This window comes from Canis lupus, chromosome 4 (assembly GCF_011100685.1).
Source record: "Canis lupus familiaris isolate Mischka breed German Shepherd chromosome 4, alternate assembly UU_Cfam_GSD_1.0, whole genome shotgun sequence".
In the NCBI taxonomy this organism is placed as follows: Eukaryota; Metazoa; Chordata; class Mammalia; order Carnivora; family Canidae; genus Canis; species Canis lupus.
Genome location: NC_049225.1, coordinates 39,489,102 through 39,509,789, shown reverse-complemented (window position 1 = coordinate 39,509,789; position 20,688 = coordinate 39,489,102). Strand labels below are relative to the sequence as shown.

Below are 20,688 nucleotides of genomic sequence, written 5' to 3'. Positions count from 1 at the left end.
TCCTTTTAGCTTCCAGCCTTTGATTTCTATCATTTTAAATGATTGATTTATTTGACTAATTCCTCCACATACTTTTTTTTTTTTTTTTAGTCCTACTGGAAAAGTCAGTTATTTGATAACATTTTTTAATCTGAGCCCTCGCCCCTTGTTTTTTTCTGAATAGAATTGCGATCTGGTTTCTCTACTTGGGGGGCAATAAGAGGTAAGTGGAGGGCCTGAGGTGGGACAGAGGAGCCTGAGTATGATCAGTCTTTCATTGCCTGCTGAAAGCTAGTAATGTCTTATCCCTCATCTTTTTTTTACAAAGATAATTAACTCTTCTCATGTAGGAAAGTATGGTTTTCTTTAATACATCATCTGTTTGTTTTTAACATTAAGTACCAAGAAGAAAATCAAAAAGGGTCCATGAACAAGTATAGTAATATAGTTAATAAATGTAAATAGTACAGAAAGGGATAAATCAAGAAGTGAATTCCTTCTTTCCTTCCCCATGCCAGTTTTTGTCTCTAAGGTTCTTGTGGTGGTTTTTAGAAAAAAGATTTATGCATATTCCCACATACCTATTTATGTTTTCTTTATTTTTAAATGTACACAAAAAGAATCATACAATACACACATAGGAAACTCATGGAAACTACATCTTAGAGAGCTTTAGATACCAGCTCAGGAATATGTGCTAGTCTTAAAATGGCTACATCCTAGGTGTTTACTTCTTACAATTGTATCCCTGTTATGTGTACTTTTTCCTTTTTTACTATAAAAATGAGAAAAAGATACTTTTAAGAAACAAATATTTTCATTTCCATAATGAAATATATAGATATAGATCTAATGTATAGATCTGAAAAGTCTTTCTGTATCTTCTTTGCAAATCTAGCATCCCAGAGTAGTGGAATGTTTTACTAGAGGGAATTTAATGATGAACATTGGACATTTGTAAGCAATCCTGTAAAGACATTTTGGAAATAAAGTGCTTGCAATAGATCTAACAACAACGTGTATCCAGAAATTATAAAAATTTATAGTAGAATGTTTCCAGCCCATTTAGAACATTCTTAAGTCATATTAGTACTGAGCATGAAGTTATTGAGGACTTTATAGGTAAAAACGAATAAATAAAAATAAAAAGATAAATCTATAAATAGTAGTCATTTTAAATCCTATGGGTACTAGACGGTTTGTATTCAATAACAACATGCATTTTAAAAATCTTTTTAACAGTGTACTCTTTGGTAATTAAAGGAAAAATCTGGGCAGAGTTTATTTCAGCCAACTTAGCTAGAAGTTTTCCAAAATGTAGATTCTTTAAACATATTTAAAGTGAATTCTTTTTTTTTTTTTTAACCTGCCGCTTCCTTGGATGTTTGAGAACCATCAAATAATATGCAACATTCAATAATCATGAGATTGGAAATCTGTCTGTTTTCCTCAGTAAAGCTGTAAAGATCTGTGTTACAAATATGGCATCATAATGATCTTGAGCCAAGTATAATTTGAAATAGTTTGGAAAAAGGTGCTTAGTACATCTTTGACATGTAGGATGAAGCGGCACCATTTACCATTTTGTTACTGTCTGGGTTCTAGTTACATAGGTATGTTCATGTAATGGGAAATTCATTGAGTTCTGTACTTATGCTTTGTATACTTTTCTGTATACATGTCATGTCAAAATCTACATTAAAAGTTATAGTTATTACGGGCATTATAATAAGTAGAAATAAAAAAACGCTAATTTTCTGTGTTCCAGAATATCATTTTTTAAAATTTTTTGGTTCAAATTTATATTAATTTTTCTTTCTGATTTGGAAGTTTTTATGGTTGTAAGCATTGTACACCTGTAACTTATTTTCTGTTAATGTGGGAAAACATTTCTAGGTAGTGTTAGGATTTTAACCATGAATTCTTTTATATTAACTAGCTTACTTTTGTGGTACAAGGTCAGAATTTGAAAATACACGTTTAAAGATTTTGAGATTTATTTGATTTTTGTCTTTAATCTGTAGCACTTATTGTTCCTAAACCTATATTTATTTTTAATAAATGGAAACTATGAGAGTTTTATATTAATTTTGTAGCTTTTAAAAGTCGATTCTTTTCAAATACCTATTTTCTTAGAAATCTAAGTAACATCCATCAACTTTTTTAAGATTGACAGAATCAAGATTTTCAAGTCCTTCATTTTCCCAAACTTCCTTGTTATTGAAGCAGTCATAAGAATAGAATGTTCTTAAGCATCTGTTTTTATAAAATTTTTGTCTTTCTGGGGATCCCTGGGTGGCGCAGCAGTTTAGCGCCTGCCTTTGGCCCAGGGCGTGATCCTCGAGACCTGGGATCGAATCCCACGTCGGGCTCCCGGTGCATGGAGCCTGCTTCTCCCTCTGCCTATGTCTTTGCCCCCTCTCTCTCTCTCTCTCTCTCTCTCTCTCTCTCTGTGACTATCATAAATAAAAAAATAAAAAAAATTAAAAAAGAATTCTGTAAAAAAAATTTTTTTTGTCTTTCTGGCCTATGTCAGGTTGACTGAGAAAATACCATTCCCACTCCAAATTTAAGACCTCTATTAAAGTGAAATCCTAGCCGAGAGAGATTTTTGTGTAGATCCATTTATTCAAGTACATTGGTGAAAATCAGTGTACCTAGTAATGGGAGAAATGTATTTTGGTATGAGACAATTTTATTTTGGAAAATACATACATTACTTGTAAGTTGTAAGTCAATTGTAACATGTTGAATATTAATCTGGTGGGCTAAGAATTAAAACCCTGGCCAGTCTGTATAATGACTTTTTTTTTTTTTTAAGATTTTATTTATTCATGAGAGGGACAGAGAGAGGCAGAGACATAGGCAGAGGGAGAAGCAGGTTGCCCTCAGGAGGCCCGATGTGGGACCTCCGGGATTGTGCCCAGAACTGAAGGCAGACACTAAACCACTGAGCCACCCAGGCGTCCTGTATAATGACTTCTTAAAGGCTATACCTTTAAACTCAGGAATCTATCCCATCTTCTTGTTTGAACACCTCTCTAAGCCAAGCCCTCACTTGTTCCATATGCTTCTGTACTATGCACCTTTCCCTGAACATTATACGGCATCCCTATTTGCTGCATTGCTCTTTGTTTTTTTCTTAAGATTTCAAATGCCATCCCATCTCCTTCTCAAATGCGAACACCCCCATCTCTCATTCTTTGATCAGAGACAGTTGCTTCTCTTCCTTTGTTCTGGTTGCACCTAATACATAACTACAATAGCAATAGGCATGCTGCATTGTCATTATTTGCTTATGTGGCTCTCTGGCATTTAAGGTTGCTAGTTCCGTGTAGTCCGGGCCATGTCCTGTTTATCCATGGTCCCTAGCAAGAACTGGCATTTAAGCAATGTTTGTTGATTAGGATTGAGGTATTTGGACAAGCTGGGCTTAATAAGTGCCAGTTTGTTTCAGGGAAGACATTTTCTCAAAAGGTTCTTGATTTAAAGTTTGTACTGCCATTTCCTAAGTATTCAAGGAAATACGTATAAGTATGTTATATACTTATCTTCTTAGCTGTAACCTACTTGGCAATAAAATGCCAAACCTTTTACTTTTCAGCATTTGGGACATGGTAGAAAATTTGACAAGGGACAAGAAACTTCCTTTAGCTAAAAGGTGATTTAAAAATTGCCTAAAGATTCATTTGTTATGATTTTCTTTATTAGAGGTTAATCATAAAAACATCATGTAAAATTGCTATTTATCTTTTAGTGGTGAAAAAGTCATGAGTTAAATATTGAACTATTTATTGAATTGCTAGTTAGAGGAAATTCTGGGAGAATTTAAGAGCAGTATGGTAGGAGTTGGTTTAGATCCTGTTAGGTAATGTTACATATTATCTTAGTTTCATACTAGTTTGGATCCTGGGTGACAGTTACAGCCAACAGCTTCTCTTACCACAAGTAAAATTCAATATAGCTTTACAGTGTCCTTGAAGAATTAAAAAAAAAAAAGCATGCATTAAGTTGACCTCTCACTATCCAGATTCCTTGTTTTTGAGACATTTACTAGGAAATGAGGAACATAGCCAATTTTTTTTTCTTTTCTTTTTTTTTTTTTTTAGTTTCAAAAGCTGGTAGATAAAATCACAGTTGATTCTTTTGACAATGTTTGAAAGGTTTTTTTTTTTTTTCTTTTTTTTTTTCTCATTTGACATGCAGCAAGGACATATGGGCGAAGGAGAGGTAACATTATTGTTTCTAACTTTTGAATGTACCAGTTGTATTTCGAGAGGTCCCAAGTTTGCTCAGTTTCTTATTACCTTTGTGGGGAAGGAGGGGAGGGGGGAAATGCAACATAGCTTTGATTCATACATACTTTATATGTCATAGTTAACATTATGGACTTTGTAATTTGAAGGAGTCAGAATGGTAGGATTTGGATTCAAATCAATAATGTTCCTGTATTATAAACTCAACTTCTTTATATCTGAAGATTTATTTCACCTTTTTCTTTTCTGAAAGGAATTTCTTAGAAAAAAATTAAGGATCTTAAAAAGGAAAATACAATGTGACTAGTTTCAAAATACCTGATTACATTGGAAGCTCAATTATATTTGAATACCTATGTCTACTTTTTTCTACTAAGTCAGCATGATACATTTGGTTTAAAATGAGATTAGCTAAATCAATGACTGATCCTATAAATTTCAAACATTGGGAGAAAAAGCTCTAGAAATTTTAGGAATTTTAAAGAATCATTTCCTAGAGGTGCCTGAATAAATCTTATTTTTGTCACCTGTGATAGCTTTGCCTTTTTACAAGCAGGTAAGTTAGTCAAATAGCTCAACTTTAAAATGCAAGTGACTTTTAAACATTATTTAGGAAATAACTTCCAATTTTGTAGTCATTTAAAAAAAATTTATATAACTCTTGAGCTGTAGTTTTGTAGGGTAAATTCATTACAAATATACCATTATTACTTGTGTTTAGTTAGGAAAGTTGAAAGGAAGACAAGTGTGACAACAAAAGAATATTGGAATGTTTCAGTAAAGGAAGAGCACTGAAGCTATGATTCTGTAGGATCCATTAACAAACTCCTTATGTAATACTTAGAAGTAAATTGGCAACCTGAAAAGTGACAAAACAGTGCTTGAGAGATTCTAGTTTTTTGTAGCTCTGTGTTTAGCTTATGATTTACAAAGTTCATATTTTGTTGTCAGGTAAACATGGGAATAATGTTAACCACATTGGCATCTCTGGTCTTTTCTGCTTGTATATTCTGTATGATAGGATTTTCAAACAGCAAACATAATGACAAATTTTTAGAATTAGATAGCACCTGTGGCAGCTGGTAATTACTTAACTAAAAGAAAATAAATCTTTAGCTTGCCTCAAAATCTTAAATTCTGTAAGACTAGACAGTGAAGTTGGATAATAGCATTAATGGGTTTTGATTATATCCCATTAAGGTAAACCAAGATGAATGCTCACTTTAAAAATCAACTTGTTCATTTTAAGGACAGTCTTAGAGGCAATTGTGTAGGCTATATTATTTGTGTTTTAAAAAAATTTAAGTGACCTAGCATCTGGTAGTCGAATTTAATATTTAGTGTACATGTCTAGGCTGCCCATGGCCATGGGGCCTCACCAAGGTAGAGCAGTCTACTGCCAGCTGCATTCAAAAGAGTACTCCCTCCTCCTGTACTTCCGTTTCACTCACTGAAATTTCTGGATCCCAGGGGGATAGTTGAGCAGCCTTCTATTTAACCATGTACTTTCTCTCTGACTCCACTGAGACTTTCAAGTGATGGGAATTCAAGAGCATATCTAAGTAATTTGTTATTCAGTGAGAAAAATAAAAGCTGTTTTATTGAATCTACCGTTTGTCTTGTTTATTGGTGTAAGATCAGCTGTGGCAAGGAACATTTGCTGTTAGCTTTTTTCCTGCTTTCTATTCCAGGTCAGTCTTCACTGTTTCCAATGGAAGATGGATTCTTGGATGATGGCCGTGGGGATCAACCTCTTCATAGCGGCCTGGGTTCACCTCACTGCTTCACTCACCAGAATGGAGAGAGAGTGGAACGATATTCTCGCAAGGTGTTTGTGGGCGGATTACCTCCTGACATCGATGAAGGTATATTTACAAAGAACTGTTACTTGCACAGTGCCTGGACTGTGGCACATAGTAGGTAACTCATAGACAGTGGTTCCTGTTATTATAATGACAGTCTTATCTGGCTCCAGGTGTTCAGTTTTGATTGCATTGTTCTCTTGTCCGATCTTGCTGTCATAGCATATAAGAATAGTTTATAAAGGAAAAGGAGCAGGACTTTGGGAACCAGCTGTAACAAACAATTGGACTCAATGAAAAGAATAACTGTCTTTAGGAAACTGTCTCAGGAGTCTGTTGTGGGCACACGTACCACTTACTATGTTTTTGTCTGTGTGTGTTGCCTTGGTCAGATTCAACTATGTGTTTTCCTGTTTGTTTCTTAACTGCCCCAAAAATGTAGTTAATAGAAAAATTTAAAATCTTTGATTAAGGATGAACTTTTGAAAAATGAAAGGGAATCTTAAGAGTTTTTTCATTTTCTGAGTATTTTTTTACTTGTTAAATATTTACAGGTTTTTAAAAATGCCATGCACCATTCTTAGGCTTGTTTACAGGATAACCAAGGTAGAAAGTCCTTGTTTTAATAGAGTTTCAGTTCTAGTAGGGGAAGGCAGACAAAAAGTGTGTGATTGTGCAAGAAAATACTGAAAAGAAAATAGTGTGATACTGTGATATTCAGGGTATCTTAGGTGGTTAAGAAAAGCCTCTTTTTTTTTTTTTTTTTTAAGTAGACTCCATGCCAAGTATGGAGCCCAATGTGGGCTTTAACTCACAATTCTGAGATCAAGACCTTGAGCTGATATCAAGAGTTGGACGTCTAACTGACTGAGCCACCTATGCACCCTAAGGAAATCTTCTTTAAGGAAGTGATATTTGAGCTGAGACTTGAATTAGGAGCCAGCCAAAGGTTTAGAGGACTGTTGCTCAGCAATATTTTCTTCATCTGTGGGTCTAAGTGACCCTATTCAAGTTCAGACTAAAATTCAAGTAGCAGACCATATAGCAACCCATATATCCTTGATGGTGGTTGTTATTGCTTTCCTAATCTCTTGTGTCTTGGTTACCTGAATGGGAATGGCAATAAACCAACTCATGTTATGGAGAATAGAATAGTTTTCTATAAAAATCTATAAGGTCTAATAATAGGGTTTAATAACTTCTCATTTAAACCGAGATTAAATGTGTTGAGTCACTTCATTTTCCTTAAGATGGTCAATTTTTGGGAGATTGAAGCAAAAAAAGTATTCAAAAAGCCGAAGATTGAAATAAACACTGTTCTCTTTTGTTTTGTTTGACCTATGAGAAATTGTCTTGGGGGGAAACTGTGTTAGGATTTCAGATTAGATTGAATCAGTCTTCATCCTGTTCTCAGAGGGCCTAGTTTTCCAAAGTGTTCATCCTGGGTTGACCATGTGGTCACAATATTGGCCTCTCTAGTAAGCTCCTGGGTGTGGCCTGCTGTTTTCTTTGCTAGAATCTTCATTTTCCTTAGTACTGTGGATTCTATGTTTTCCGACCCTTGGAAGTCAGGTGTTTAGCCCAGATGGTATTTAATGAATGCATTATATGCTTATGTAACAGAGAGTGAAGAGAAGACTGAATTTTATCAGACCTTGCCTAGGTTAAACTCCTTCTCTGGCCCAAATAGTCTATATCTTCTTGGAAAATTACTGAGCAATCTTATATGTGCAGTTTCTAAAATTCTTAGGAGCATAAGTAAATGTGACCAATCTGGCAAAGGAGATTGTTTAAACTGAGCAAAATCAATGGGAATTATGATAATCATCAAGCATATTGATAAGTCAGTAGCAATTTAAGTAGGCAGACCTATCTACTGTAATATATATTCCTGGAGAACATTGTGTTCTGTAGAATTATACACTAAAAGTTATAAGGTTCCTGGGGAAATAGGGTTAAAAGCAAATAATTCAGAACCTAATGAACTTTGTACCTGAAGCACTAACAAAAATAAAATTATTACCTTAGAAATGACTTGGACAATTCAGGCAAGTAGCTCGGTGTGGTTAGAGGCTGCCTCAAGGAATACTGAAAAGACACAAAACCAACAGAGCAGAAATGCTGGCTTGCAGGTTTGGAAGCAGTGCAGATGTAACCGGACCTCTGAGCACCTGAGAAAGTACACACTCCCTGGAGATGAGAGCCCTGAAAGATTGGGAGTGTGTTTCTCTATCAAGCGAGCCAAGTTGCTGTGCTCATTTTTCATTTTCTAAGAGAGTAGGAGGGCTCCTGCCTTCCTATCAGGCAAACTAGAGGCTTTTTCTTTTCCTGATGAAAATTGTAATTCTGCTCCCACTATGCTAGTTCACCTTGCTCAGGAATAAATCTTTTGCAAACTGGTACAACTTCCAGGTTATAGTGATTCCATTCCTCTATTTACCAGTCTTTCTTACATGAGCAAAATGGTACTGCAGAAACAGGTAGCAGAGCAGAGCAGACTATTGTTTCACAGTCCTAGAGAAGAGGAAAACAGTTCTACCAGCTTGGAATTTGAACACATCCCCCGTCTCTTCTTTTCCTCTATCCTGCCCTCCTCCCAGGTCTTACCTATACATGCTTACCTACTCTTTCTGGCAGTTCTTTGGAAATTTATTTTCCTATAGTCTATTCATGAATCTGGTCCTGAGGAGATGGTATAAGCTGAGAGTCATCCTACAGAATGAATGGTCTCTAAACTTTTAACACTGTCAAAGATATAAAAGATAGGAAAGAATGAGAAGTTGTTCCAAAACTGAAGAATACTGATAACCTAGGAACAGGACATTTAAATGTATCATGTGTCCTGGATAGGATCCTGGGTCAGAAAGAGGAAAAGAGATACTATTGGGATACTTTGAAATTGGATGGAGTCTGTGAATTGGGTACTAACATTGTATGAATATTGATTTCCTGATAGGGAGGGTTATATGGTGGTATATGAGGCAATGGCCTTGCTTTGAGCAGGTGCCAATGGTTGTATTTTTATAGTAATGGTTAGGGAATCTAGATGAAGGGGATACAGGAGTTCTTTGTACTGTTCTTGTAAATAGTAGATTTGAAACTTTTTTTCTAAACTCCTCCCCCCAAATGATTATAAAAATATTTAAATTTACTTTTTTGCTTTGCTTTGTTTTTCATTAGATGAGATCACAGCTAGTTTTCGTCGCTTTGGCCCTTTGATTGTGGATTGGCCTCATAAAGCAGAGAGCAAATCCTATTTTCCTCCTAAAGGTAATTCTTAAGATTCAATATACAAATAAAGTGTATCCCTATGCTTTTTCATGTGTAGCCTTTTCATAAATGTTTACGTTCACTGTAAAATTTTCCATTGTTAAAACTTTTATTTTCCCAAATACATCTTTAATATTTATACCTAATACATACTTTTAGTTCAAATTTAATTTTACTTTAAAAAGATGTTTAAGATCTCAAACTTGGGGTTGGAAGATTCAAGTTTTAATTTTTATTACTCTTTTTCCCTTCCTTAGTTTCAGCTTATACTTCCTTTCCGATGAAGAATTAAAAAAAAAAAATAGGGAACAAATAAGTTTTTTCCCCCTTTTTATCAGGTTATGCATTCCTGCTCTTTCAAGATGAAAGCTCTGTTCAGGCTCTGATTGATGCATGTATTGAAGAAGATGGAAAACTCTACCTGTGTGTGTCAAGTCCCACTATCAAAGATAAGCCAGTGAGTGCTGTCTAACATAAAAATAGCTTCTTGTTTCTACCTTTATCTCTGCTTTGTTTGAAAACCCACAGACATCTTGATGTATCTGTTAATGGACATGTTTATAAGTAGAATGCTGTTGTTGTCAGCCTTCTAATGTTGATACTCTATGCTATTTACACACATTATTTTGATATTGAATTCTTTCATTAATTAAAATATTAGTAAGTCTTTACCATTATATGACTTTACTTGATAATGCCATTGATAAAGATTAAGTAGCTGAATTTCCTCTGAATAATAGAACTCAAAAATCACAGATATATTTGTCTGTCTCGTTTCTCTCTTTGATCAAGATTTTACCTAGTACTATCCTTAACTTTTTGCATATGGTACTCTCCCAAAGTAAAGTGAATTATATATATTCATAAATGTACATGGCATACTGTTTTATCTTTTTGAAAAAGTTTTTTTTTTTAATCATAAAATAAGTCTTTAGGCATAGTAGCAACTGGCCTGTTTTGACAAATCTGGCAAATCAATTCTTTATTATCACTCAGCCAGATCTAGAAATGGGGACAGTTCAGAATGGAGGTGCCTGTTGGTTCAGCTCAAGCAATAATTAATGGAGCTCCTCTCCGTGTCTTGGGATTGTCTAGGTCAGGAACACTTTTCCCAGGGTTCGCATGGCCTAGATTCTTTATTCTTGACTTATGTTCCCTCACAGTCCCCATAGGTATTTGATTTTGGAACCTCTAGCCTAGGACTTTGTTGATGTGCATAGTGGGAATACCCTACTATGAACACATCCATAGCCTTTGGTATGGGCATCTGTAGAAGTTAATAAATGCAAACAATTATGGTGAGGTACACAGTTCTTCGTTGACTAAAGCAATGGACACACCGAAGTGTTTTATCATAAGTTTACTGCAAATATCAACATTTTTACCTTGAAATGCTTTTTGAAATAATGTAACAGATTTGTTAGTAACAGGGGTAGTTTGCATTTGTAGGATTGAGCACACAATCCTAGTTTACTTAGTATTGTATCTTGATCAATATCAAATACTATGCTAACTTAATATTATGTGGCTATTGGGGGATTGGGTAGGATAGGATAAATTTACTTCCTCATAAATTGTCTGCATTAAGAATGGGACATTTCGGTTTGTCTGCTCCCTAGGTACAGATTCGGCCTTGGAATCTCAGTGACAGTGACTTTGTAATGGATGGTTCACAGCCTCTTGACCCACGAAAAACTATATTTGTTGGTGGTGTTCCTCGACCATTACGAGCTGGTATGATTAAACAAACAAAAATACCCCTTTTACCCTTTAGCATAAGAAATACCTTGAAAAGGTTTATAGGAAAAATTATCCACAAGTGTTTGAATTAATGTTCAAGAGCGAGAGTTCTAGAATCAAAGTATCTGGATTCGAATTCATGTACTCTGCTCCCAGTAAATCATTGAGTGATGTTGGACAAATTGTTTTCCCTAATTTTCAATTTCCTCATCAGTCAAATGGAGTAATTAGGTGTATCTTCTTCATATAAAGTTTTTCTGAGGATTAAATGGGGGGAAAAGTGGTGCCAAGTACTTCCTGTGGTGTTAGTGAGCCTCACTCTCATCATCTGAAAAAACCAAGAGTAGATTATGTTAAGAATTTCAGGGTTCGTTTCCCATGCCCTCATTTGCTTACCAGCTATTTACTGAGCTCCAAAATATAGTAGGGTTCTCAGCAGTGCATCGTGTTTGTAGTACTTCTAGAAGAGTTCATCCCCAACTTCAAGTAATTTGAGGTTTATTGGTATAAATTAGATAAAGAACATAGAATGAACAAGAATGCAGTTTCAAAATTATAACATTTCATGGAGAACATGATATATTCATTATTTTAGGTTTTTATAGAAAAAAAAATGGTGAACAGCTAGACTGTAGGGAAAGGTAATAAGGATTTGATGGAGACAGTCTAGAAGGACCTCCACACAGTCCACCAGTCAGTTTTCTAGTGGTCACATGGTTGTTTATATTAAGCAATACATTATTAACTGTAAATACATGGTAGCAGCATGGTATAGAGCAGATAGCCCAGGGTGTAAAGCCCAGCACTGTCACTTAACCAACTGTGCCTTGATTTCCCTGGGAAATTACCACCTACTTCCTTCCAAGGGTTGTTGTGAAGTTAAAAAGACAACATATATGAAGCACCCAGGAGAGCCCTGCTCCTTACTTAAAAGAATAAAGATTAATGATTGGTTTAGTAATTATTATAAGGATGTGAGCTCAGAATACAGATGAACTGCTTTAGATGAACCCTTTTGTGAGCTAGGTGGATTTTCCTGTTTCCAAATACCCTCTTTGCTCTTTTATTTAGTGGAGCTTGCCATGATAATGGATCGTCTCTATGGAGGTGTGTGCTATGCTGGGATTGATACTGACCCTGAGCTGAAATACCCAAAAGGAGCTGGGCGAGTCGCATTCTCTAATCAACAGAGTTACATAGCTGCTATCAGTGCCCGCTTTGTTCAGCTGCAGCATGGAGAGATAGATAAACGGGTAAGTCCTAGATTATATTCTGGGAAGTTCTAGAAATGGTCCTCTCAGTAGGTAATTACCAAGATTGGGATGGGGGGATTTTATATGACAGTAAAATTGGCAGCTGATGATTATGCCTCTAGGACCAAGTGGGTGTATCCTTTTAAATACACCTAAGGATTCCTATGAATTTTTTCTGTCCCTTAGTGTTTTGAGTAGCCTAACCAGAAAGCTGTATCAATTTACTCAGGGCAATTTAATCTCCTAAGCTATCACCTCCATTCATTCATTTATTCAGTTAGTCAATCATTCAGTAAATATCATTACATCAAGTACCAAGCATCAATGCCCCTGAGATCTCCTGACCTTTTTTTAAATCATGAATACTGCAGTAATTTTCCAGTGCACTGTTTTACACTGCCCTGTATAACAAACAACTGAATAAATTCACTTGTAGGACTGCATATCTTAGAAATACTTCGTTATAACAAATTAAGTGGAAGAAAGCATAATCTTTTTATTTGTAGTATATTCTGTCACCTAAAATTAGGTAGTAATTAGCATTATTTTCAGCATTTTAAATTCTTCTTTGTTGGCTTAGCTTCTGAAATAAAAAGCTGGAGAAAACCTCAGAGATAGTATTCTCCTGTTTTCTAAGGTACTGTATTTGAAACTGTCCCGTTATCCATTTTATTTCTTTGAAATCACAGATTTATCCGTTATTTTTGTGTTTCATGCATTTAAACAATTGTTTTAGCGCCTAGGACAAGAAGTTCCCTGTCCTCAGGAGTGTATGTTCTGATAGATGTATCTTATACTGATACTACTCAAAGTATGGCCTAGATATAACCTGCCAGAAGCAAACAGTTAGTTACTAGTTTGTGGCGAGATAGGAATTTACACCAGAATGTGAATCAGCTACATTAGTAAGCATAATGTTTAGTTCAGCTTTTTTTTCCCCTCCTCATAGAAAGACCCTCTTAATCAAAGAAGCAATGCGTTGATTTGTATTCTGGTGTCAGCTCCTTATTTCATGGGAGACTGGCGCTTTCATTAGGGCTGACTTAGATATCAACACTCCGAGGCATTGTGCTCAAAAAAGTCCTTATTGATTGATTGTATTGTGCTATTCTCAATTCATTATGTAGAAACTATCAAGCCAGTAGAGGTTTACACTTATTGCGTATGTTTCATTTTATGTGTATGCTACTTCAGTGTCAGAATAAAATAAAAGATTATGGTGGAAATCATACTCTGTTGTGAATTTATAGAATTTATAAAAATAAAGGTATAGACTATTATAAACACACAGGAAGAGGGCAACACAAGTTGCAGTATACATTAACAAGCCCACTTGTTTTTTTTGTTCATGCTAAAAAATATATCCATGTAAGCAGTGTCTTCTGCCTTGCTGCTTCATCCCAACACAGGTGTCAGAGGTGTAAGGTTAGTCATTGGAAATGCAGACTTCATTCGTATTCCTCTGCAATCGAGTTCTTTGGCCAGTGTTCTTGCTACTCCATAGATGTTATGGAATGGCCTCAGGGCCAGAAGGCTAATGCTGTAGTTTTGTCTGCTCTTCCTGTCTTCATGTCAATCGTTGTCTTTTGTTCACGGCTAACCTTTGTCAGGATTCCTTGTCAGAACTGGATAGCACCAGTGGTAGCGATAGCCTGGTATAAGGAAATTTAACCATGAATCTCTCCAGGACTAAAAATAACCAACTCTTTTCTCACTGGTGAATTAATAGCCAGGTTATTTTTAAGGCTTGAGAGACTCAAATGACAGGTTAGCCTATTGAACATTGGAACAGACCCAGTTTCATAAATTCGCCTCTGACTTTTAGACTGAAGTCAGCCATTCTTACTGACAAAGAACAAAGCAAGGTTTTAGATTGTGAGTTATATGGCTGCGTCTTATTTTCTCCCAGTTCTGCATTTGTGATTATAACCCAAGATGTGTACACTGTAAATAGAAACCATGACCCAGGCTTTATTACAACTTAGAAGCTTATGACGCAGATGCCAGGCATTTTCTCTCTGATGTGAATATTGAAGTGCTATTTTGTGGAACTGGGAAGCTCTTAGTTGGTTTTGTTTAAATGATAATTCTACACATGACAAAAATCCAGATCCACTAATTAAAGTGACAGTTTGTGTCTATAAATACTCTCCTGTGGGTTTAATCTCAGAATGTTCTAAACAGTTGGCTTCCTTTTTTTCATTTTTGGTGGAATCCTTTTTTCCTTTGAAAAGTGGCTATTTAATAAGACAGAAATGTAAAATGACGGGTATAAAAGTCTTACCAGGTTCTTAAAAGATGGGCTATCTTAATCTCAGTCAAAGAATTATTGACTCTTACTTTTGGGTGCCCTGGCACAGATTCCCTGGCAGTGGATGGAAATGTACACACCATAGTCAGCATTGCCTGTGCCATTTGAGGAAAGATGTAAACTCGTTTCTTTTATTTTTGATTGCAGGTGGAAGTTAAGCCATATGTCTTGGATGATCAGCTGTGTGATGAATGTCAGGGGGCCCGTTGTGGGGGAAAATTTGCTCCATTTTTCTGTGCTAATGTTACCTGTCTGCAGTATTACTGTGAATATTGCTGGGCTGCTATTCATTCTCGTGCTGGCAGGGAATTCCACAAGCCCCTGGTGAAGGAAGGCGGTGACCGTCCTCGACATATTTCATTCCGCTGGAACTAAAGGGGAACTACAGTGCTCATTTTCAGGCCTCAGAATAAGTGCACTCTTCTGTTAATTCTGACCCCTTCCTCAACCTCTTCATGCTGGCATGTCCTTTTGTAGCAGCCCGTCACTTAACAATAGTATAATGAGAAAAATGACCTATAATATAGGTGTTTTGTAGATTCTTGTGTCAATGAAAACAATATGTACGAACTCCTTTTTCGTATTGCCATCGTGTTGCACGGAAGTTTTGTTCTCTTGTTTTGCTGGAGACCAAGAGGATCCAAACTTCCTGTAACATTTTCTTAGAGGAGAAAGAGAAATATTAAAAGAGAAATGAAACAATAGAGTATTTTGGGTTTTTAATTAAATTATTGTTAATAATATAACATATAAGAATACTTTTATTAAAATGAACCATGCACCAATAACACTATCAGTTTGTCCTGACACAGTTTCCCCCCAGAGAAATGCTTTTGCCTTTTCCTTTCTTTCCTTCTTTTTGCCCCTCTTTTTCCTATCCCGCCCTTTTTTATTCATTTAACAGCAGTGGAGGAAGTTAACAATTATTAACAGGAAAGAGCATGTGAAAGCAAACACAAATGCATGAGCAAGATTGAAGCAGCATTAGAACAAATCATAAGGGTTTAGAGGCCGAATAGAATTTCATGACGCCTCGGAGTTACCACCACATCAGAAAAAAAAAGTAAAGTAGGCAGAGCTAGGTTTATTTTCTTTTCAACCATTTTTAAAACTTTAGAATGTAAAAATTGGGTAAATTTACTACTGAGGGGAGTGCACTTATTTATTTTTAAACTTTCTTATCTGGTCACAGCCCCAGGAAACCTACCAAAGCTAGAATTAACGACAACTGGTGGGAAAACTAGCATTTCCTCTCCTGAAGAACAAATGTATAAATTTTATTTTTGATGTTATATATAAATTCTATATCCTAATTTACTAACACTCATCAGGTGTCAGCCTTTGCTCTCCATTTTGACGGTAAAAAACAAGACAAAACAGAACGGATCTAGAGATACCTCAAGGATATCATTTCTGATTTTGTGTTATAGTACAATTGTAGCCAAAACTGGAAAACAAAACCAATATACAAATTGGCCGCTGATTGGCTTATGTTTAGATTTAAAGTTACTTTGGGTATCCTGTAATTTAGTTGTAACATAGAAAATGAAAAAAAAAAAAAAGTAAAAAAAAAAAGTAGTTGCAAAGTGTTTTGCACTGTTGAACTAAGTAACTGTGTAAATCTGTGCAAAGGTACGTATGTTTATCTTACTCTTCCTATAAAAATAACATTACCTTTTCAGAACTTAGCATGGGACATAGTCAGTGTTTGAAGTGCCAACTTCATCAAGTAATGCATGCTTTATTATAAATAAAATTCTAGCTTTGAAAGGCGTTATTATGTGTTGAACAGTATGCTTCAGGGGTAAATTTAAAATAGTCTCTTGAAGCCCTGGTCATGGAAGTAACTTTTATGTTAATTGACATTCTCTTATCAAATGCTCTATCCACCATTAAAAGGATCATTACCAGTGTGCAAAACATTAAAAAAAAAAAATCTAATGGCAATCTTCTAGTTGTGCTACCTAACAGTACCATCTTGGATCCTTCAAAACCAAAGACTTGCCCCAGCACTACGGTGGAACCACCTGGCTGATGACCCCTATTGATTATCGTTAGGAAAAGCAGTCATTTATTTTTAACACAGGCTTTAATGAACTATATACCTGTTAAGTTCCAAAGGTCAAAATGGAGGCATATGCTGTCTAATGGTCAAACGTAGAAAGGGAGCTGCTTTTAAAGAATTCCCTGCAAATATTGAAAGCAGTCATGCGAATGGAGGGTGCTCTTGTGTAGCTGGTCAGGGACTTTTTTTTCTTTTCTCCTGAACTACATAATTCTAATCGAAATGTTCATTTGCCTCTTTTTATTCTTTTAAATGCTTGTAGGTGGCTTGGGGTGTGCTATTGTGCTGTTCCTACTCAGTAAACAGGTGTGATGAGTTAACAAGAAATAACACTGTTTGAGAACTAGCTTTGAATAATAATTTTTCCCTTTGTACATGACCTGCTGAATTTCGGTACAGTGTTTTTGTAGCTAACTTATTTTGTCATGCACATAATGTATATTTGTTATGCACTACTTTTGTATATCTTGTTTTTCCAACAGTGAACATTTTTAGGCACACTTTTCACTGACGGGATATCTCTTTATGCAATACCTCAATTTTTCATATTGCAAAGAGTAGCTTTTTGTACTTTTATTACTGAGAGATCTTCATATACTTCATTTTTTAATATAAATAATTTTAATAAATTTTATTTTCTTATATTCTGCTTTTTATACATTTCAGTGCTCTGCATACATTTTAAATTATGAATGTTGTGCACTGGCAATGCTATTTTAGAGTCTGCAGAGAAGAGAAAGCATGTTGCTTAAACATCCTTCCCCAGCACCAGCTATTGGTGTACCTATAATTTAAGAAATAGTCTATGTAAAGTCACAAATTAATGAAAAAGATTCGCATGAAAATGACAGATAACACTGTAGTTCCTAAAAAGAAAAAAAAATTAAATTCATAAGCATAGGGTAGAAATTTAAAATAACAAAATTGTCTACAGCTTCTTACTAAGTTTTTAAAATGATTCATAAAGCAGACATTCTTGGTGAATGTTTAGCCATTTTTAATATTAATAAATTGATGTTAAGTGTTTGATTCAGAGATGTCTGCTCTTTTAATTATATATAAAGAAAAAAATAGCCTGCCGCGGGACAGGTGTGTAATGTTAGTATGCATGACTAATGTAAGAAATTGTTATTCTACTAATATTTACTTGTGATTGTGTGACAAGCGTGTTTACAGATTATTTGGTTACACTTCAATTTACAGGGCATAAACAATTATTATCTATTACTCTGAACTTTATTGATTACATGTCCTTCAGATTACATGGGATTGTAGTTGGGAGTTACCATGTAACTCAAAACATAATTAACATGTAATTAGTTTACAGATTTTAGGGTATCACTTCAATTTACCAAGCATGTAGTTCTAGCGCACTAGCATGGCACCAGCCATGTACTTACAATGTAGTTACAGAGTAATTACATGGTTATTTTTGCAATGTAAAATAAAGTGTTTCTGATTATTTTCTATGTAAAGGAACCCTTTCCCTTCCCCTTCTGGTCCCCACGCTTTGGTATAATATATATACTTCTCCATACACAGACCTCTGCAGAATGCAAAATAAAACTTGCAGTGAATGAATTTAGCATTTTATGAGAGTGCTGTTGGAAAGACTTGATAATTCACCCCTTTTGTTTTGAAGAGTTGAATCTTCTGTTAAAAGGTGATTTAAAACTTGAATGTGATGAATTGTGGCAAGTTAACTTCAAGTTATGTGCAATACTTATTTCAAACTTTTGAAAGATCTTTGCAGTGTAATTCTTTGTTTTTAATTGCAGACATTTAAAAATGTCATTTTCTACTGTTAAGAGTAATCCTCTTTCTTGCTGGTGTTTCTAAAGAAAAGAATCAGAAATCAATCTTTCTACTAATGTAAATTTGAGATTATTTTTAAAAATGGAATAAAAGAGGTTTTGGTCATTTGCTTTATTTTATTATCTTATTTTAAAGCTACTGTGATTGATAGCATTGTAAGAATTGGGACAATATTGTATTCAACTGTTTTATTTTTTATATTTTTAAAATTTAAAGTATAATTAGTTTTTATAATTTTCATCAGATTTTTGTTATATTTTTTGGAAGTGAAACTTTTAGCAAGTGGGTGTCTAGTTTTTACTAATCCCTAATGTTTTTTTTTTTTTCCAGTGTATTGCTCATATTATCAGAAGGAAAAGTTATTTAAGTATGTCAGTTAATTGTACTACTTGGCTGAATTTCCATATAGTTTTTACTGTGTATGGGGAGGTTGTAGTATTTATTATAGCATTTTAAATAAGGGTAATTCATTTTTTATTAAAGTCATTTTCACGTTAAGTTCCTATTTTTGTATGTTCTACTCTTAAGTTATATAACACAGTTCCTTTTTTAAAAGAGTTCATTTGTTGAAGTGCTAGTGGAAAATTAATGTTATTAAATAGTTTGCAAATGACTATTTATACCAGTATGCATATAATTTTTAAATATTTGTAATGTGAGATGTTGAATGAATAAAACTTTTAACTCAGCTTTCTTTTAATATACTTATTTATTGGTAACATAAGTAGATTATGCTTCCATGATTAGGAATGTTATTTAAAAAATATTAGGTATTATAATCTTGGGCCAAGGCAGAACAAACTAATAGGAAAAGATGTCCAGTCATGTACTAGTGGCAAGTGTGTGTTTCTCATGTAAGTTTGTAAATATTGGTGGTTTGTTGTCTTTGATCTGCACTGTTTGTTCACATACTGCCCTGCAGAGCCCCCCTCCCCCTTTTTTTCCCTTTCTGTAGCCTTCAGTGTGTGTGTGAGGCCTTAGCCAAGATCGCACTTAAGGCCAAATATCCAGTAAAATCAAGGGAATGTGTGTTTTCATAATGAAGGTCACCATCTGGGAGATTTAGTTTATGGTCTTTGCTAACGAAGAGCCTTGATTTTTGGCCACTTGTACAAGAGGATCGTGGTTAACAAGTCTTGACTTGACTTTCAACGCCTGGTTTCTCCTGAGATCCTAACATCACAAGATAGGGCCTCTGGGGTAATAATCTCTATAGCATGTGAGTTGAAAGTCTTATCTTTGCTTTGGTCCATTAATCATGTGGGCTACTGAGAACTGTAATGTATTAATATTTACATTTTTAAACTGCATTTTCAGACTTTTAAGGATTTCTTATGATATAAAATATGATGCCAAGAATATTCTGTTTTGTCAAACTTAGTTTCTGTTCTTTCTCACCGTGAGTATAGTATTCTTAAGCCTAGAAGAAGCAGTTCTCCTCCTGAGATAAATGAGCTGAAGAGATCTTAAATGGTCTTTCCTGATACGTAGCTTTTCCAGCTCTAGGGGGGCACCTGCAGGGCTGAACCAGTAGCTCATGGGATCTCCCAGGAATACCGGTTCACAGAAGCTTCAATTGACAATAGCCAAAACTCCTGTTCAGAGTTCAGTGAAGGGCCCCTAAGGAAGCCCCAGGGACAGTGGAGATGTAGGTGGCATTTGGTTGCTACCTTCTACAACATCCCTTGGCATTCTGGGTTGGCATTTTTAAAGAAAAAAAAGTGAGTAGATTGTGTTTCTTTATATTAGAAATATTTATTTTAGGCAAGTGCGTATCAACTGTAAGTGATGTGACAACTAAATCTTGAAATAATCTTGATGTAACAACTCAATCTTGAAATAATACGTAGGTGCAATACTTTCATATTTTAAATCCCAAAACAGTGAATCTGAAGAGGGTGTGAAAGGCTATTTGGGCTGTGTTTCCTTATTCACTAGTAGTTCACCCAAACTTGCCAAAAAAGGAAAGTTCCCTACCCCATTCTTAACCATTCTTAACAATTAAGCTATTTCATAACCCCTTTTGGTAATGGTTTTTGTATCCACACCCAGTTCAAAAGCAAAATAATTTTTTCAGGGAATTTTTTTTTAAGTTTGATAAATACTCCTTTAATGTCTGATCAGAAGTCATGGGGAAAGTAAATTCCTGATTTTAAAAATTAAGCAACTGTGAAGATGTCGATGAAATAAAAACATT

General features: G+C 35.0%; 1 protein-coding gene across 5 annotated transcripts in view; it reads left to right on the top strand.

Moving 5' to 3' along the window:
* The window catches only part of CPEB4 (cytoplasmic polyadenylation element binding protein 4), a 61,770-nt gene extending 42,590 nt beyond the window's left edge, over positions 1 to 19,180 (top strand). Inside the window, exons 4-11 of one of the 5 annotated variants that reach the window (XM_038534725.1) lie at positions 164 to 202; positions 4,186 to 4,209; positions 5,927 to 6,100; positions 9,218 to 9,307; positions 9,646 to 9,764; positions 10,927 to 11,041; positions 12,119 to 12,300; positions 14,759 to 19,180. In XM_038534725.1, the coding sequence (XP_038390653.1) occupies positions 164 to 202; positions 4,186 to 4,209; positions 5,927 to 6,100; positions 9,218 to 9,307; positions 9,646 to 9,764; positions 10,927 to 11,041; positions 12,119 to 12,300; positions 14,759 to 14,986 (971 nt within the window). In that variant the 3' untranslated portion in view covers positions 14,987 to 19,180. The remainder of the gene's footprint in view (positions 1 to 163; positions 203 to 4,185; positions 4,210 to 5,926; positions 6,101 to 9,217; positions 9,308 to 9,645; positions 9,765 to 10,926; positions 11,042 to 12,118; positions 12,301 to 14,758) is intronic. The other 4 variants (XM_038534726.1, XM_038534727.1, XM_038534729.1 and 1 more) reach the window with 4 other exon arrangements.
* Positions 19,181 to 20,688: the final 1,508 nt, after the last annotated feature.